Source organism: Aspergillus foveolatus (assembly GCF_047715535.1).
Source record: "Aspergillus foveolatus strain CBS 279.81 unplaced genomic scaffold BDW70scaffold_6, whole genome shotgun sequence".
Classification (NCBI taxonomy): Eukaryota; Fungi; Ascomycota; class Eurotiomycetes; order Eurotiales; family Aspergillaceae; genus Aspergillus; species Aspergillus foveolatus.
This window is the reverse complement of record NW_027396070.1, coordinates 278,455-295,514: the sequence shown is the minus strand read 5'-3', so window position 1 is coordinate 295,514 and position 17,060 is coordinate 278,455. Positions and strand designations below refer to the sequence as shown.

The 17,060-nt window shown below is 49.8% G+C and overlaps 5 protein-coding genes across 5 annotated transcripts; 4 read left to right on the top strand and 1 right to left on the bottom strand.

Annotated features, from left to right (window-relative positions):
* Positions 1–1,006: 1,006 nt before the first annotated feature.
* BDW70DRAFT_129382 (putative protein N-terminal asparagine amidohydrolase) lies at positions 1,007–3,221 on the top strand (the record flags this gene model as incomplete). The annotated part of the gene is made up of 2 exons (XM_073735608.1): positions 1,007–1,631; positions 1,698–3,221. Coding segments are annotated over exons 1-2 (1,169 nt in total), but the record flags the coding sequence as incomplete, so codon positions are not given.
* Positions 3,222–6,578: 3,357 nt separating this feature from the next.
* Positions 6,579–8,245, top strand: BDW70DRAFT_101802 (putative HLH DNA binding protein (Penr2)). Its single transcript, XM_073734300.1, has 2 exons — positions 6,579–7,340; positions 7,390–8,245. Exons 1-2 carry the CDS (start codon positions 6,815–6,817, stop codon positions 7,740–7,742), a joined length of 879 nt encoding a protein of 292 aa, XP_073599407.1. The 5' UTR covers positions 6,579–6,814; the 3' UTR covers positions 7,743–8,245.
* A 1-nt stretch (position 8,246) lies between these two features.
* On the bottom strand, positions 8,247–10,043 carry BDW70DRAFT_101772 (putative extracellular cellulase CelA/allergen Asp F7-like). Its single transcript, XM_073734298.1, has 2 exons — positions 8,983–10,043; positions 8,247–8,933 (listed from the first exon to the last, which is right to left on the bottom strand). The coding sequence occupies exons 1-2, from the start codon at positions 9,694–9,696 to the stop codon at positions 8,523–8,525; spliced, it is 1,125 nt and encodes a 374-aa protein (XP_073599406.1). The 5' UTR covers positions 9,697–10,043; the 3' UTR covers positions 8,247–8,522.
* Positions 10,044–12,127: 2,084 nt separating this feature from the next.
* Positions 12,128–14,700, top strand: BDW70DRAFT_101849 (putative C2H2 finger and ankyrin domain protein). Its single transcript, XM_073734301.1, has 3 exons — positions 12,128–12,324; positions 12,380–14,248; positions 14,308–14,700. Exons 1-3 carry the CDS (start codon positions 12,276–12,278, stop codon positions 14,526–14,528), a joined length of 2,139 nt encoding a protein of 712 aa, XP_073599405.1. The 5' UTR covers positions 12,128–12,275; the 3' UTR covers positions 14,529–14,700.
* Positions 14,438–17,058, top strand: BDW70DRAFT_101795 (kinase-like domain-containing protein). Its single transcript, XM_073734299.1, has 6 exons — positions 14,438–14,760; positions 14,807–15,092; positions 15,137–15,421; positions 15,465–15,511; positions 15,558–15,851; positions 15,901–17,058. Exons 1-6 carry the CDS (start codon positions 14,618–14,620, stop codon positions 16,649–16,651), a joined length of 1,806 nt encoding a protein of 601 aa, XP_073599404.1. The 5' UTR covers positions 14,438–14,617; the 3' UTR covers positions 16,652–17,058.
* Positions 17,059–17,060: the final 2 nt, after the last annotated feature.

Sequence of the window (17,060 nt, the reverse complement as noted above, 5' to 3'; positions counted from 1 at the left end):
AGGTTGGGTTGAATGACGCCTGTACTGATTCCCTTGGAAGTACCGACTCTCTTGAGACGCAAAACAGGGTGTGAGCTTTAGTCGCTGCGTCTTAGTGATGCGCTCAGTAATCATGTCGAGCATAACAGGATGGGCAGCTTAGAGTGTTTCAAGCTAATTTGGGTTCAGTGCGGGCAGATGTTCTCTGGGACGCTTATCTTGATCAAGTTTTACACTCCTAATACAAATCTTCCTCCTTTCACCGTTCCATCTATTGCCGTTAGTGTATTAGCAGCAGCTTGCCAGGTATGTTATCGCACTTCCATTTTCGCAAGTACCTACAAATGCTCGCCACTGCTACTGGACGCTTAGGTTTCGTGCCTTTTTGGGCACGCTTAATCTTTGTCTCCTCTCCATCCCACCGGATGGACTGGATGCAAGACCATATAGTGGCCTCACTTGCCCATTCTTCTTGTAGATCCTTGGCGTAATCTGCCACCGCTGGTGACGCTGTCAAATCATCTATGTGCTGGAGTACATTATTCCTTTTCGAACGATTGGAATCCCGAATTCGCATAGTTGTAAGCAAGGGATCCGTCACAGGCTTGTCCACCCATGTCAACCCAAATATGCATGTCGGTATTGAATATATTCGCTTGAAGACCGAAGGGGAAGGGATGTACTATGGGACACAGTTGTTTGTCAATCCATCCCAACCGTTGATCAGCAAAGCTAGCTGCAGGGCGGATTTCATGTGAGAACAACCATTGCTGACTTGTGCCTGGAGGCGATATTTCGAAGAATTGAACTCGAGCGGTTACTCAGACTGCTGTTCGTGGCTGAGATGGAGTATATTGAACTGGATAATTCACCATGTGGAGGCTCGACTGCTAATGGAACCTGTAGTGTGGAGTAGGAAACACTATATTTCGGAAATATAATAATCCAGAGTTCTCGGTCTCCTGATTAGGTATAGGTAAGGCTCTCCTGAGGTGGTCTCCCACATGCTTCTATCAGTCTCAACATCCAAGCATCCAAGCAAGCTAATTGAACCCGAGCAGGGGCTAGCAAGATTGCACCTTCCGTCTACGCCCGTGTTGGGGTCTTCCAACACCGACTCTTTAGTGGTATTTCATCACCTTCGACTGCATTCCTTTTCTTCTCTGGCGCTGCCATTTGGAGACTCACAGCGCAGTGCCAAGCCCAGTATCAGTACCACTACTTGGGCCACGGGCAGAGGAGGACTTTACACGTACGAGCGATAAAAGACTGGTTCCAGAGACTTAGAATAAGCTCACGTTTGAATAACGTCTCGTTATTGTCTCCAATTGCTCTTCGTGGTTCGCTTTCGGCCAGACTTGGCCTTAAACCCACACCCACAGCTGCACGTTCATCTGCTCCTGGATCTGTATTCGAAGCAAGGTCTGACCCTAGATCTCTACACAAATCTTGGCCCAAACATAAGGGAATGAGGATTGCGACTTTACAAATCGCCCCGAAGCTAGGTGACGTCGAGGGGAATATCAAGCGGGCTGATGAGTTGTTGAGCAAGGGGATAAGGGTCCCTGATGGGTTTGGAGTGGAGGTGGCGAAGGTTCGAGTTGAGGATGCGAAGCTGGATTTGCTGGTTCTGCCCGAGTTGGCTTTGACGGGTTGGTCTACTCTACCCTATACCTTGTTCCAAGATTGACTTGGGAGAGCGATGCTGACGGTAGTAGGCTATAACTTCCCTTCGTTGGAAGCTATAAAGCCATACCTTGAACCAGCCGGAAAGGGACGCTCAGCCACGTGGGCCCGCCAGACAGCCAAACGGCTAGGCTGTAAAGTCTGCGTCGGGTATCCCGAGGTCGAGGTTGAGACGAATGGGAACGGAGAGCATGAAGAGAAATACTACAACTCTCTTCTCGTTCTTGATGAGCAAGGCAATGTGCTCTTAAACTACCGCAAGACATTCCTCTACTACACAGACGAAACATGGGCTGAGGAAGGTTCCGCCGAACTCGGATTCCACCAGCTTACATTCCCCAACGCAAAGGAGAGTTCTGGTTCTATGAAGGCTAGAGCTGAAGGCGAAGCCGCTATTCTCCCTCCGCCACCTCAGTCGCAGGACAAAACGGACAAAGAAATAGCTACCTCATTTGGAATTTGCATGGACATAAACCCCTACCGTTTTGAAGCTCCTTACACAGCCTACGAATTCGCGCACCGTGTCCTCGAGTCTAAATCCCAGCTCGTCATTCTGTCTATGGCCTGGTTAACGCTGCTAAGTCGTGAGGAACTCGACGCTCTCGCAGAAAAGCCAGAGATAGATACATTCAACTACTGGATCCAGCGATTTATGCCTCTAATCACAAAACAGATGAACCACAGCAGGAACGCTGATGACGCGGATGCAGACGCGGATAGCACAGACGCCGACAAGAGAATCATAATTGTCTTCGCGAACCGCGCAGGTGAAGAAGATGGTTCTCCTTCACCCGCCCGGTATGCCGGGACAAGCACGATCGTTGCTGTATCTCAGCGGCAACGGACGACGGACTCTAATTCTTTCGGACCAAGCTCTTCATCAAATGATGTCCAGTCAACGCCATTCGACGTGAAGATCCTGTGCTGGGATATGCTAGGTGCGACAGAGGAGGGGCTGTGTTTTGCGGACACAGCGGCCGATCCGAAGATGGCGTTCCAATTGGTTAGGGCGAGTAGGTAGGCACATCGCTGTTCAACTGTGTACATTCAACACTTTATTCGGGTTAGACTTGTCTGCTTCGGTACATTCAGTGTGCTCCTGAACGGACCTGCCGGTAAGTTCCATTCAGAAGCCGCGTATGACTCTAGGCACATTAGGCCGAGAGTGTTGTTGCACTTTGATGAGTAGTCCTGAACTAGTTTGCTGCCGTTTTATAAGGCAGATGCGGTTGGCGGCCGGGCTAGGGGTTAGCAAGTGCCCGTACCGGATGCTCATCTATAGAGATGATCCGATGCTCGAACTCTCGGGCAACATGATACGGTAGGATGACAGCATTTCCTATTGCTCATCCTTTACCAATCGCACGCATGACGTGATATTCTTGAGAGAGTGTTTATTCTTCCACCTAGCCTACCTACGCAGCTAGGTACCTTTCGACCCTATGGCTTGGTGGATATTGGGTATAAAGAATGCGATGGGGGAGTCATCCGGCACTTAGGATAGATTACTAAGAGCTTTAGACTAGAAGTGCATTGCCACACCTAATACTACTGGTCTACCGGCCTGTATCACAACATGAATAGAAGTATCACTATACCCAGAGTAGCTTGTAGATCCACAAAGAGTATACCTACCAAGGTAGACCATGTCCCAGGGCCTCCCTAGGGCAATTCAAGACAGCGGACGTCAGAGGAAATACTGAAGATAGGTGCTTGTCTAAGCCCCTGATTTTTTTGGCCCTTTTTCCTGACCTTCAAGATTGTTTCATCGCCCCTACAAAAACATTGTTTATACTTGGCATCTAGCTATATGAATACCTCACTCAAAGCGCGCATCTTAGCTTCAGCAATCTTGAATCGTCGGGAGTGAGATGCCATGGCCAAGACAACCTAGATAAAACTGGCAGATAGAGTGATCTTAGAGTAAGAAATAGAGAGGGTGAGGATAACAGTGCTTTTGTTGAAAAGGACAGAGTTAGGGAGGACAGGAAAAATCGCGAGAGAGGCCGGTGGTAGGAAGTATGGGAGTAGGAAAGGGTATGGTCAGCATTTTGAGACATAGAACTGGAGAGAACGTGAAGGCTAAGAGGGGGGCCATTTTGGTTCCTCTCCTGGGGATTGGCGTCTGGGTAGGAGGGACACTAAGGATGCTGAGGATGCAACAAGTTGAACTAGCGTCAGGAATCAGATATCGTGGGCTGTATGGAGGAAAGCACATAGCCGTGTGAATTGATTCACGTGGCCAAGATAGACGCCTATTGGAAAGACTCGTAGAACCGTTGTCTGAATAGCCATTTTTGGCCGGCTGCTAACCGTCGCGTCGTTAATGGAGTATTATCATAAAGCAGCTAAGAATACCACTCAGTTAATGTATAACTATTTCTACCGATTAGAAGTATTTAGATTGTAATATCCATATTTACTCTTTTGCTACCATCTTTACTATTGCTTTTTACTTTAACGAGACATATTATATACCCCCTTGTACTCCCTTAATCAGGCTCCAAGAGCTCACAGGAGAAAGTAGGTCAAGATACTGAGCGTATTTGGTATCTTGTGTGATTAAGGACAGACTAGTTGTTGCTGTCAAAGATAATTTGAGATAACAGCTTGTATTGACCACGAAGATACAAAGATGGGTACAGCGGTAGTGAGTGTCCTTATACAGTCGTTTAAATTACGCGTATATCAGTATATTGGTGTAGCTTCTATGTTCGTACATAGGCTTCTATTCCTCTCGGTAGTTACCTACGACTCCTGTTATGACGTGAGAATAGGACCTCCCTTTGTCTACGCCATACACACCCTTTTTAATATGGATCATGTGAGACATGGCTCGCATACCACCGTGTGACGAAGGCTTCAGTGCTTTGCTGGGTCTGGGGGGCACAGTGCTTGAAAGTCGTAGAAAGCTGGTCCGGTGGGGTTTTTTTCATAAAAAGATTCTAAATAAGGGCCCAGGCGGCGCCATCAAGTTAATATACGCAGCCACTCAGATCATGGTAGAAGTTTACTCACCCCCCTCACCCCCGCCCCGAACTATGCACATCCGTTCCGGGAGGACACACCCAGCTCAACTAGACCAGGGTTTCAGCTAATCCCATGACCGACGGTACTTGCTGAATGGGTTTATCAAACGCTTCCTTTAAAATCCTTGGAGGCCCTATCTTGTCGATAAGATTTGGATGCAACTTCTCGCAACCCCACATTGACTGTCGCGCTGGATTACGCCATTCCAGGGTGGAAGGAAGAGGCTGAAAAGGGTGCGGATTGGTAATCACATGTGAGACGAGTGATCAGGTAAGGAAAATCATGTCTTAGAGAAGGTCATTAAGGACATCGACAGACCGAGAAAGGAAGTAAGTGATCTGGGTAGAAGGCAGTCTAACTCAACATGGTTGAGACAGAGGGCGCGACTTGAACACCGTCTACAATGACCCGGCCTATCACGATGCATATAACGAACAGAGAGCTCAGAGCTGAGGCCCAGAATGGTCATCTGCTCTCAGCTAGGGTACTTTTGATGGGCTGAAGTATGGTTGACGAGAGCGTCGTAAAACATGCCAGAGAATTGATGATCGGCGGCTAGAAAACGATAAGGGAGACGGACCGTGCAACCTCATGTCCGACGGCATATTCTCACCCGTAGCAAGTGTACTAGGAGGAGGGCCGGCCCGCGAGAAGGCGAAGCAGGTACTCTAGTGTGAGGCGGTAGGTGCTCTTCCAATAGCAGGATAGGCCGCTGGGCGCGTCACAAGGCTAAACTCCGGGTGATTGATCCGCGCGGTGGGAGGAGTGCAGGGGACAGTCGTGAAGATCTGCTTGTAGGCTGCTGATGTCCACCATCATCATGCATCTCCAGGTATAGACTGAGTGTCTGGAGTTGGTGGTGCTTACAGCGAATCAGCGCCACCGAACAGAGCGCTTGGAAAGAGGCGGGGCGGGGGACTACGGTCCTGGCACATGACACGGCCAGAGCAGAAGAGTGAGGGAAGCAAACCGGTTGGATCAGTCATGATTTTCTTAGCTTGAAAAAACTCATGCAAGGAATACCCTTCTGCAGAATAATAAGGATCGGATTACCTCAAAGTTGTGACTGGTCATATCATTAATAAAGAGTGTGATTCCTCAAGATTTGCCAGGTAGTTCGGAGTCAACCAGACAACTACCAAAACGGCAACCAGTTCGGCGCATCATGTGACTGCTGCGCTTATCCCCTTTCGCATTCCCCATCCACGTGAGCCGTCTACTTCGCTTTACAACCATCTTCATTATATCCCCCTCCATCAAGGGTAAAAACGTCGTCTTCCCTCGAGTGAGTTGCTGGTCTTCAGCGGCTTCTTTACTCGCATAGCGACTGTTCTGATACTCTCTTTTCCTCTCAGTTTGGAGCCTGGAACTCACGCGTTCGCGATACTGTTATCAACAACACCCCGTGACCTGACCGCACATCCCCGTGACCATATCCAGCCCCGGTATCCAGAAACCCAAGGGTAAGTGATTGCTTTCTCCCGTCTGCTTGCTTTTCTTTTACGACCCACTCCCTGAGTTGGTGCTGTATCGCGTTGCTGCTTCTTCCGAGGCCGCATCATGTCGTTTCTCTTCCCCGCCCTGAACCGGCAGGGTGGCTGAAGTCTTTTCTCGCGGTTCCGCGGTCGCTGAGGCCGAGACGTCATGAGTCGACTTGCCGTCCATTCGGTCTTTTGTCGTGGACATCCTTATCATTTCACCGTACTGCTTCTGTGCTTAAGTAAATCTGTTGATGGTGATTTGTTTTGCCATCATCTGCCTTGCAGGGATCGTTGATCTTGCATATTACCAGCAGCGGAGCGGGCGCGTCAGCCAACACAACGCGTCTCTCTTGCCATGGGAGAAGTTGTTCTCCACCACGAAACCATCGGGGTGTTGATACATTTACATCTCAGATTGACTTGACTTGCTATATAATGCCCCTTGCCTATGTCAATTTTTTGCACTCGCCTTTAGGCTCAGATCACCTCTTGCGGCGTTTCACTAACAATGCATGCCTTTCACAGACGGTGGGACTTGCTATTTACGGCAGGACTTCGTTTGATACTCCCCCTTGGTAGTATGCATCGCCGCTCTATGCAATTGAACGTGACTAATAGTCGCGCCTAGACCACTCACCATGGCTGATACACAACAACTTGGCGCCTCAGAAGGCAGTATGGTGAAGCGGAAGCGGGAGAGCAGTGACAGCGGCGGCCCAGATGCTCAACGTCTCAACCGGTCTTCTCATGGGAGTAATGGCAGTCTCCCGGGCGCGGATGCCCAGAACTTCACTCACAGTGCCCTCGCCTCTTATGACCATGGCTTACCAAATTCAGCATCAGAGCTGAACATTGACCAACAAATCCTTCAGCATGTTGGGACCCAAAACGGGATCACCGATGAGAATGCCCTTACTACGGCCAAGGCAGCACTAGCAGCCCATAATCCTCAGAACAAGTATCCCCCGCCTCCGGAGAACGCATTCGATAACAATCTGGCCCATGGCCTGACGTTTGGGGACGATATTAGCCAGAACATCGGCCAGAATCACAATTCCACTGCTGCCGCAGTCTACGCAGCTCGCGAGGCGCAGAGCATGAACCAAAAACCGACTGTTGGTTCTCCAGAATGGCACCAAGTCAGAAAAAATAACCATAAAGAAGGCACGTGCTCAGATTTATCCGCGCCCAGTATGTACTAACGTCGTCCCAGTGGAACGTCGTCGCCGTGAGGCAATCAATGAGGGTATCAACCAGATCGCTCGCCTCGTACCTAATTGCGACAAAAACAAAGGCGCCATCTTGCAACGTGCCATCGAGTACATCAACCAACTGCACGAGGAAAAGAGGCAGATGAGCGAACGATGGGAGCAGAGCAATATGACGACAAGTCATGCTATCAACGAAATTAGTGCGCAGAACTCAAAGTTAAAAGTCGAGGTCAACCGCCGCGGTGATATCGCGCTGAAGTGGCTGCAACGATGTCGCGACGCAGGACTCGAATTCGACGACTACGAAGAAGCCAAGGAGCTAGAGTCACTCGAAGTTGATCAGACACAGGTATAAATTCAATTCGCCGCTTCTTCCGCTCTACAGTACACATCCGCCGTTTCCACTCCAGGCCATATACATAGTGCCCTCACATGCTCCATCTGCCAAGAGGAGAGCAGGGCTCTCCGCTCTTATCATTTTCACCCTCAGCTCATCTGGTTACGGGACGCCTGGCATGTCTGATCTTCCTCCGTCCGGTTCGGTTATTGTCTTTGTGTCTCTGCGTTAGTGTCGTTTGTTTTGTTTTTCCTCGTTATACCGTGGTAACGGCGACATGTGGCCAGCCAAGCCCGGTGTCCATCTTTATCCCCCTTACCTATGTTAGTTCGTCTTGTCTTTCCAGTTGACCTTTGTTCCTGTTCTATTTCTCTCTGTTGTACGTTATTCGAGTCAAGGATGGGTTGGCGAAATAGGTTCGGGAGTTGTTAGTTTGCAGTCTACAGTTTGCGGTCTGTACTGAGGCTATGGAGCTAGTCTACTGTGCGTTTAACAGAATGCAGTTTTTTATCATCAGGTGTCTATTTGTAGATCTAACCTTAGCCCAAAGTACGGAGTAGTGTCAGCATGTATTGGGCAAGGCCACAATCGATTGGCAATATGCCGGTCCTTATAATCCAAAAATAACGGATAATGGGTGGGAGTAGAAGCAAATATATACAGAAAGGCTTGTCGGTAGTAAAAATAAACAATATAGGAAGTAACGAATATAGAACTCAAAGAAGATAATCCAACTGCTTCCTCTGCTAGAGGTCAAAATGGTACACCCCATTAGTAAAAAATATCCTCATTTGCAGATCAGAAGTTTCCATCAGCCGTCACACTCTCCCCAGAAGCCACGCTCACATTCTTTACAGTGATAACGCCCCCATCAACCCCGGTAACCCGAACATCGACCGTGTCGGTTCCAAAGCCACTGCTGTTCTCAAAGAAGTTGTAATCGCTCCGCGTGGTCTCTTGCCATGTGCTTCCGTTATCGGTGCTTACTTCAAGCGACTTGACCGCCCCGTTTGCGTTAACCACTTGCATGGAAAACCAGTATGCTGATGTGCCAGACTTGTTACGCAGAATGAGTGGGGAGGTTATTCCGCAAGGGGTGATGGAGTATGAGATCGGGATTTGGCCTTCCGAGGCGGAGGCGAGAGTTGTGAAGGCTGATTCGAAGAGGTCAAGGTGGGTTGGGGCGCATTCGGGACATTTGTCGACGACCTATAGCTTGTTAGCATTGGTTATTAGGGCTGAGCTCAGGGATGCGTACCATAACCTTGACGGTATTCCCGTTTGGCCCGGTGACAGCAATACAGACGCCGCATTCGGCTGCGTTGTCCCATGCCTGTCCGGAGAAGGCGACACCGGAGAGATGCGAGGGAAGAGTGTAGTCCGTGAACGAGCAGGTGCCGCCGGAGAGGTTGCCGCCGTAGAAGGTTGCTTCGCCGGTCGTGGCGCCTGAGCTTGTACTGGTGGAGCTGGAAGAGGAAGAAGTAGATGTGCTGGAAGTTTTCTCGACTGCGGTCGTAGTGCTGGGCTGGGCGACGGCTATTTGAGTTGGCGCAGTCTCCGAAATGGACAGAGCTGAGGTTGAAGTTGCAGACTCGCTAGTAGTGCTAGTAGCTGCATTGACGACTGCAGCTGGAATGGTCTCGATGAGGCCCGTGGTAGTAGAGCTTGAGGTGGCAATCACATCTACCGTAGAGGTAGATGCGAGCGTGGTCAGGGATGTCTCCGAAGTCGAAGTCGAAGTCGAAGTAGAGGTCGAGGTCGAGGCCGAGGTCAAGGCCGAGGTCAAGGTTGGAGTTGAAGAAGTTGATCCAACGGTAGAAGGCGGCTCCGCTGTGACCGTGATATAGTACACGCTCGGAGAGTACCCGGCCGGACAAGATCCATTCTCCTCAGGTGCGAGAGGGGCCGCTGACACAAAAGTGCTCGCGCTCAAGGCAGCGAGGGCTATAGAAGAGAGGTGCTGGTACTTCATGATCTTGTCCTCGAAGAATAGGGAAAGAACGAGAGCGATGCCGTCTCAGACAGCGCAGGAGAAGCGATTATAAATGAAAGGACGTGCAACTAGCACAGAGCTCAGTGGTGATAATGATAATGAATGGACGTCTGGATCTCAGACCCTAGACAAGTGGAAGCTGTCTCGCAGAGGGTAGCGATGGACAGGACGAAAGAAAGGCAGGGAGGAGGATTAAATAGTATTCCAGTGTCATTCGACGCCTCGTCCGGAGAATGTCAGGCCGTCAGCATGGCTGGAGCCTGGTCCCTGCAATCTAAATAGATTAATTCATCTTAAACTGTCCTCGTGGGACCCATTCGGTTGATTAGGTGTGGCCCTAGCGAAATGAAATCGCAGCCTGAAACGCCGGACGCCATGACAAGACCAGCGATCCGGCAGACGCCGAACTGTCGTTAATTCGGCCGCTCGGCTGATCATTCTGGACGACGTTGTAGACCGTATATTGATTTCTTTGATGACAGGACATGGAGACAGCGCAGATGAAACTTGAGATATGGCTTCCACTGCAAGCTTACCTGCCTTGTTGACCAGGCCCAGTATTGAAAACCTCACTATAAGACACAGAGATTTTCTCTCAGCTCAGATACAGAGATGACACAGCTGCATCCGTTAAGAATATATTCTCCCATATTATTCCGATTATGATGATTTCTCAAATTATCAACGTCTCCCGCCGAAAAGGAGCACGCACTACCAGCCGTCCCGGAGTTGCCCCAGTGCTCAAGAAAGCAACCAGCAGCAACCACAACGCGCGACAATTTCCAAGGGTAATGTCTGCTGCTGATATTCTTGTACAGGTCTGCCTTTGTGCTGCGTGAGCTTGAACATTCATCGCATTGTCGCGATGGGAAGCCCTTAAAGAACCTCACAATCCTTGGGTATCTGCGGAGAAGGGAATTCCTGAAGAGCCTTGCTCCTATAATAGAACGGGGCGTTTCTGGGTTGCGCGAACCACGCGAACTTGGGACAGGAACGGATGGACTGAATGATCACCGGTGTTGTCTCTTCGGCACTCCATACGGTCAGCAATCTGTCATCGGAGAGCGCCTGCCAATGATCTCAGGGCTGAGCAAGGCCGGAGACTCTGGAAAATGCGGGAGAGTCTTAAGCATATCGAAAACCCGGTTGTGAGAACATGCGGAAGTAAAGCGGATTTGTTCTTCTACAAGAGCAATTCAACCGCGCCTAGGCTTCACTGTCTTGCCCTCAAGCCGCGTCGCTGGAGACACTGCCGGAGATGACCATGAGATAGAACTTCCAAGCGGATTCTATCTCACCGGTGTTTTGCCGTGCCAGGTTTGGACCCTCTCGTGAAGCTAACATATTTATTTTGTTCCCTGCTCGCTATAGTAAGATTGACATTGGGCCTATGTTCCCATACCATGAGACCTTGTGCATCTTGTCTGCCCGCAGCACCGGAGGCCAATTCTCGTCAGAGGTCGTGGCATCCAGCGTAAGGAGTGCCCTTCCATGCAATGGTGTTTGAGATTTGCTAAGCTGCGCCGTCTTCGGTTCGGCCTTGTACCCGTTAGTGCATTTGCTAATGTTTTTGAAGTTGTTTCAGGGCGGGCTCTCTGTAGTCAGCGACGAGAGACCTCATAGCACAGGTGGATGGGTGATCATGGAACCGTAGTCGGACTTAGAAACGCGACCATTGTTTGAGAGTCCCAATACCACGGGCGCACCACTCGACAACAACGGCAGCCCGTTTAGAGAGCGTCCCAAACGGATCCGCTTGAGCCTTTCTCATACCAGACGGGTTCGGGTGTCAGTTTACCTTTGCCCCATGGATACCCCAACTCTCAGTTTAGCATCCAGGGCCTTTGACCGTATCCCTTTCTTCTTCTGGTATAGGATGCTTCGACAGAAAGTAGCCGTGAATATAGGTGATCGTAAAGGCTGACAGAGGCAACCCGACACGAGCAGCAAAAACAGGAACGAAACATAACACGACCAATTTGCGCTGTCCAGTCAACGGCATGCAAGCTAGAAAAGACAAGAAAGAAGTGGTCTAATCCCATTCAATCGCCGTGAAGAATCATCTCAGTGGAAGCATCCGAACTGGCTCGGAACAAGACCAACTGATTTTCTTGTACTGTGATATGAGCAGGTATGGTAGTAGGCTTATAAAGGCCTCTGAGACCGTGGACGAACCTGGACCTTTCGCTGGAGAGTTAAGGATGGGGACTGGTCCAATCCTGGTACTGTGGACGATATCTGAGAAATATTATTGAACCCGCCGGTGTTGTTTCTGGAGGAGCGATGACACAGCCGCTTGTCCATCTTGAGGCATCTGGGTGGCGCGGTTGGGCGCAGCCTTCCGACTCATCAGTGAGTCAGAATGCACATCTTTAGTCATACGAGTTCCAGTATCAGATTTAAATTTCACGATAATGCCGGAGAATCTAGTGTAAAGAGAAAGCAGCAGCGGCCTGGCGACCCCACCACCGGGCGGTGACTTTAAAATCGGAGGGGCTTCGTCTTATTTCGTCATTATCTTCAGTCCCATTCTTAGTCACTGGACTCTGAAGGTCGCTATGACTACCAAGAACCAGGTGGAGGAATTGCTAAAAAGGCCACTATATGGTTTGTCTATTTACCGACCTATTCTCTCGACGGACGCATCGCTGACCCATCCCAGTCTATGATCTTCCCCAGGAACTTCTTGCATCGATTGCCCTCAAGGGCGAGGATCAGCCCGTAACCGTTGAGGATGCCGAGCCTACGCCCAAAGAGTCCTCGGACGACGTACAAGAGCATGCGATTGCAACTTCAACAAGCTGCGCCCTTTGCAAAGTCTCCTTCGCCAGCGTACAGGAGCAGCGCGAGCATGTACGCTCCGACCATCATAAATACAACGTGCGAGCGCAGCTCAGAGGCAATGCTGTTCTGGATGAAGTACAATTCACGAAGGCGATTGGTGAGCTCGATGAGTCGATATCGGGATCCGAGTCGTCGGAAGAGGAAGACGAAGATGCTGGAGACCAGCTCTCGGCTTTGCTGAGAAGGCAGGCTAAAATCTCCCAAGCGGCCGAAGAGGGCGAAGAGAGCGCCACACCGAAAGGTGTCGGCAAATATCCGCTATTGTGGTTTACGCATCCTGCTCTCCCACCGAATTCGTCGCTGGGTGTGTACCGGGCGCTGTTTACGAATGAGGAGCAGGAGGAGCGGAAATATCTTGTCGATTCCCTGAAGAAGAAACAGTTAACCCCCATTTATCCGCAGCAGAAGGATAATGGACAACCGGCGACTCCTAGTCCGCATATCTTTATGTGCATGATTGGTGGTGGGCACTTTGCGGCAATGCTGGTTTCTCTGGCACCTGAGGTTCATCGGAAACAGGGTGGTGTCGAGGAAAGACAAGCTCGCGTCATTGCGCACAAGTCGTTTCATCGCTATACGACCAGGCGAAAACAAGGTGGCTCGCAGTCAGCCAACGACGCGGCAAAGGGTGCGGCGCATTCAGCGGGATCGAGCCTACGACGGTATAATGAAGCTACCTTGGAAAAGGAGATTAGGGAGCTGTTGCAGGATTGGGGCAAGATGATCAACGAGGCTCAGCTCTTGTTTGTACGCGCTGCTGGTTCTACGAATCGAAGGATTTTGTTTGGCCAACATGAGGGGCAAGTGCTGAAGCAGAATGACCCCAGGCTGAGAGGGTTCCCGTTCAGTACTCGTCGAGCGACACAGACTGAACTGATGAGATGCTTCAAAGAGCTCACTCGTGTGAAGATTAGTCAGGTTGATGAAGCTGCTCTCGCCGCAGCCGCAACCAAAGCCGCAACTAAACAACGAGAAGAATCAAAACCTTCTACACCAAAGCCTCAGCCGCAGAAACCAAAGATATCGAAAGAGGATGAAGCGGCAATCATGCATACCACACAAATACAAGCCCTCATCCGTCGCTCGAAGATTCCGGCGCTGATGTCGTACCTATCCAAAAACTCTATACCCTCTTCATTTACCTTTCAGCCATCCGACGTCCAGCAAAATTTTCGATGTCCCACACCTCTTCACCTCGCTTCAAACCTCAATTCCCCCGCAATGGTATTGGCCCTCCTTACAAAGCTTGACGCCGACCCAACAGCTACGAATGCAGAAGGAAGAACACCATTTGAACTCGCAGGTGATCGCGCTACTCGAGATGCCTTCCGCGTGGCACGCCACGAGCTTGGCGAGTCCAAGTGGAATTGGGAAGCTACCAAGATTCCGCCAGCCATATCCAAGGCTGAAGCAGATAACCGGCTGCAAAGAGAGCGGAAAACAGCGGAAGAGGAAGAAGCGAACCGGCGTAAGGCGGAAATGGATCGCTTGCGACAGGAAGAGGCAGCGACGGCGGCTCGAATGACAAAGAAAGGTGGCCGGACTGTGGGCAGTGTAGAGAAGACAGCTCAGGAAAGAAGAGAAGAAGAAACGCGGGGGATGACGCCGGAAATGAGGATGCGGTTGGAGAGGGAGCGCCGTGCTAGAGCGGCTGAAGAGAGGATTCGGAGGATGCAACAGGGTCAGAGTCAGTGATGTCTTAGCTTGGCCTTTATTTTAGACAGTATACTTAGCTTACGATAATAGATGGTCCTGAATATCAGACCTGGGTTCCAGACCTGGGTTCTTTGGGGTTTGCTGGACTACCTAACTTTGGACATGGCCAATTCTTGCCTATTCAAGACATGAAGCAACCTGCCGGGCAGGGGTACAACACCTACAACTTTCTCACTCCTATCTCATTCTCCTCTCTCAATTCGGTCATTGATCCCTCACACAGCTATCTGCACATTTTCATACAATACTAGTCTTATTCCTTCTCTTCATTCATCCATGGTCTGAGTTTTCTTACGACATTCCTTCCGTTTCATTTCCATCAGCGTCCACTTCAATAATCATGGTCAACACGCTGCTTTCGAACCCCAGAGGCACCCTTGTGGGTTCAATATCAATGTGGAACCCCGACACAGGAGAGGCCTCTAGTCCGCTTGCTATATATAGCCGTCAGGAAATATATGTCGGTCGAGACTCTAGGAAGTGGTAACTCGGCCCATCACGTCTTTCCTTCCGAACTAACGTAGCTCAGCCAGTATGTCATCAAGGACCCGTTCGTTTCGAATAAGCATCTGTGGATTTACACCGTCATCTTCGACCAAGATAACCCGGAGGAGGTTGCACCACTGGTCTATGCTCAGGACATCTCAATGAACGGTAGCTTGTGGAACAATTACAGAATGGGAAATGGACGGAGTAGCTTCCTTCTCAGTGACGGTGATATCCTCCGGCTTTCGGAGGGGGTATATCTGATTTATCGCTCTCTCAATAATGCACAGCCCACGTATTTTGATCCTTTCCAGGCTCATGAGATGAAGGTGAGTACTTACCAATGCTGATGACAAGTACTCATGTGTTGCAGGCATTCTCCCACGAATACGTTATCACGCGGCGCAAGCTCGGTTCTGGTGCTTATGGACAGGTTCATATGGCGTACAAGAAGAGTACCGGACAGCAGTTTGCTTGCAAAATTGTTAACCTCCTCGCAGTCAAGCATCAGCTGGCCAAAGTAGGAGAGGCACGGCACGAGCTGGCATTTGGAAAGAATATCAGTGCGAAAATGAAGGACAGTTATGTCAGATTCCAGCTACAGGAGACTCTTGAGAAATACCACCGCGAGGCGAAGATACTTGAAACCCTGCAACATGTGAGTTTGACTTCTATACACCTTCCCTAGCTAACCCATGAAGCCGAATATCATTGGCTTGGAGAAGGTGTATGCTAGTGGCAATACCATGTGAGTTCGATGTCGAGATATCAATATTCTGTTCTGACATGAGTAGATATATGTTCCAGGACCTTTTGACCGCTGGAGACCTATTCTCCTACATCCAGTACAAAGGTGGGAGACTGTCTGACATCGAAGCGGCCGTCATTGTGCGTCAGATTGTCATCGCCCTTGATTATCTCCATGACAGAAACATCGTCCATAGGGACTTGAAGCCTGATAATATCTTAATGACAGCCCTGGCCGACGGATGTAGAGTTGTGCTCACCGATTTCGGATGCGCCACCTTTGTCGACCCAATGACAAATCGAATGCTGAGTACGGTTGGAACTTTTGAGTTCAGCGCTCCGTCAGTAGTATTCGAATCCTTGGGAATATCACGCACTAATCTTGTATAGTGAGGTAATTAGGCAGAATCGTGAAGGCTATACCAAGGCTGCAGATCTATGGTCTCTGGGCTGCTTGGCGGCCGTCCTTCTCACCGGGGAGCCTGTATTCGATAACATTCGCAATGGCCATGATGAAAATTGCCGGCTGAAAGCTATCGAAGAGCTAAAGGTGAAGATGCATCGACTTAATGTGGGCGAACGAGCTCAAGACTTCGTTTTCCGACTACTTCAGCAAGATGTACGCAAGCGCATGGATGTCAAGCAAGCACTGCAGCATATGTGGTTCACCAACCCGTCGCACAAGGCCGATTTCGAGGCACTCTACAAGCGTTGTATCAGAGACTGGAAGCCGCGCACGGCTGACAAACCATTAATTGTTAAGCTGGGTACTTATGTCAACGGCCAGGCCCAGAACCAGACCATACCTAAGATCAAAAAGGAGCATTCCTTTGTGGCTGAATCCTCATCTCAAGCGATTCCGGTCCCACCATCGACAGGCGAGACAGACGACGAGAGCCTCGAGAGCCTTTCGGACATAGTCCATTCTCCGTACCACAACAAGTCTCAACAAACGCGCTCTTCGGCTGATGTAGCAGTATCCGTAATGCAACCGGAGAACGACTACATAAACGGTATAAAGCGATCCCATTCCAGCATTGACGAGGTTGAGGATCGAGTTTACGAGGAGGTAATGAACCCGGTAACTGGGAAGCGACATCACTTGGTGTATGGTTACTGGGCCACGGCCGCGAAGAAATGAGTGTCTTCCTCCATGAATATCTATATCACATCGGTCTTACGAGCACGAGTACCGTTTCTGTTGAATTGATCCTAAGTCGACAGCGGGCAGTTGCAGCAGACAGGTTTACGTAGTTCACGATAAACTTTCGTTTTCCAACCACTTAACAAGGTATCGAATCACTGCCGGCATATCCAATTCACCATTCCATCGCATTAAAACCCATCGAGTTCCGGGTAGACATGGCGTGAGTCACCCAGAACTAAAACAAAAGCTGAGTTACTCTAGTGTCAAACTTTAGCACTGCTTATTTACTGCTATTTTCTTAGTAATCTGGCCAATCCATGGCTCATGAGGGAACCTTGTTATACTTCAATATTAGATTACCATGAAATCCGAACAATAGCACAGTAACTTTCCATGCAAGATT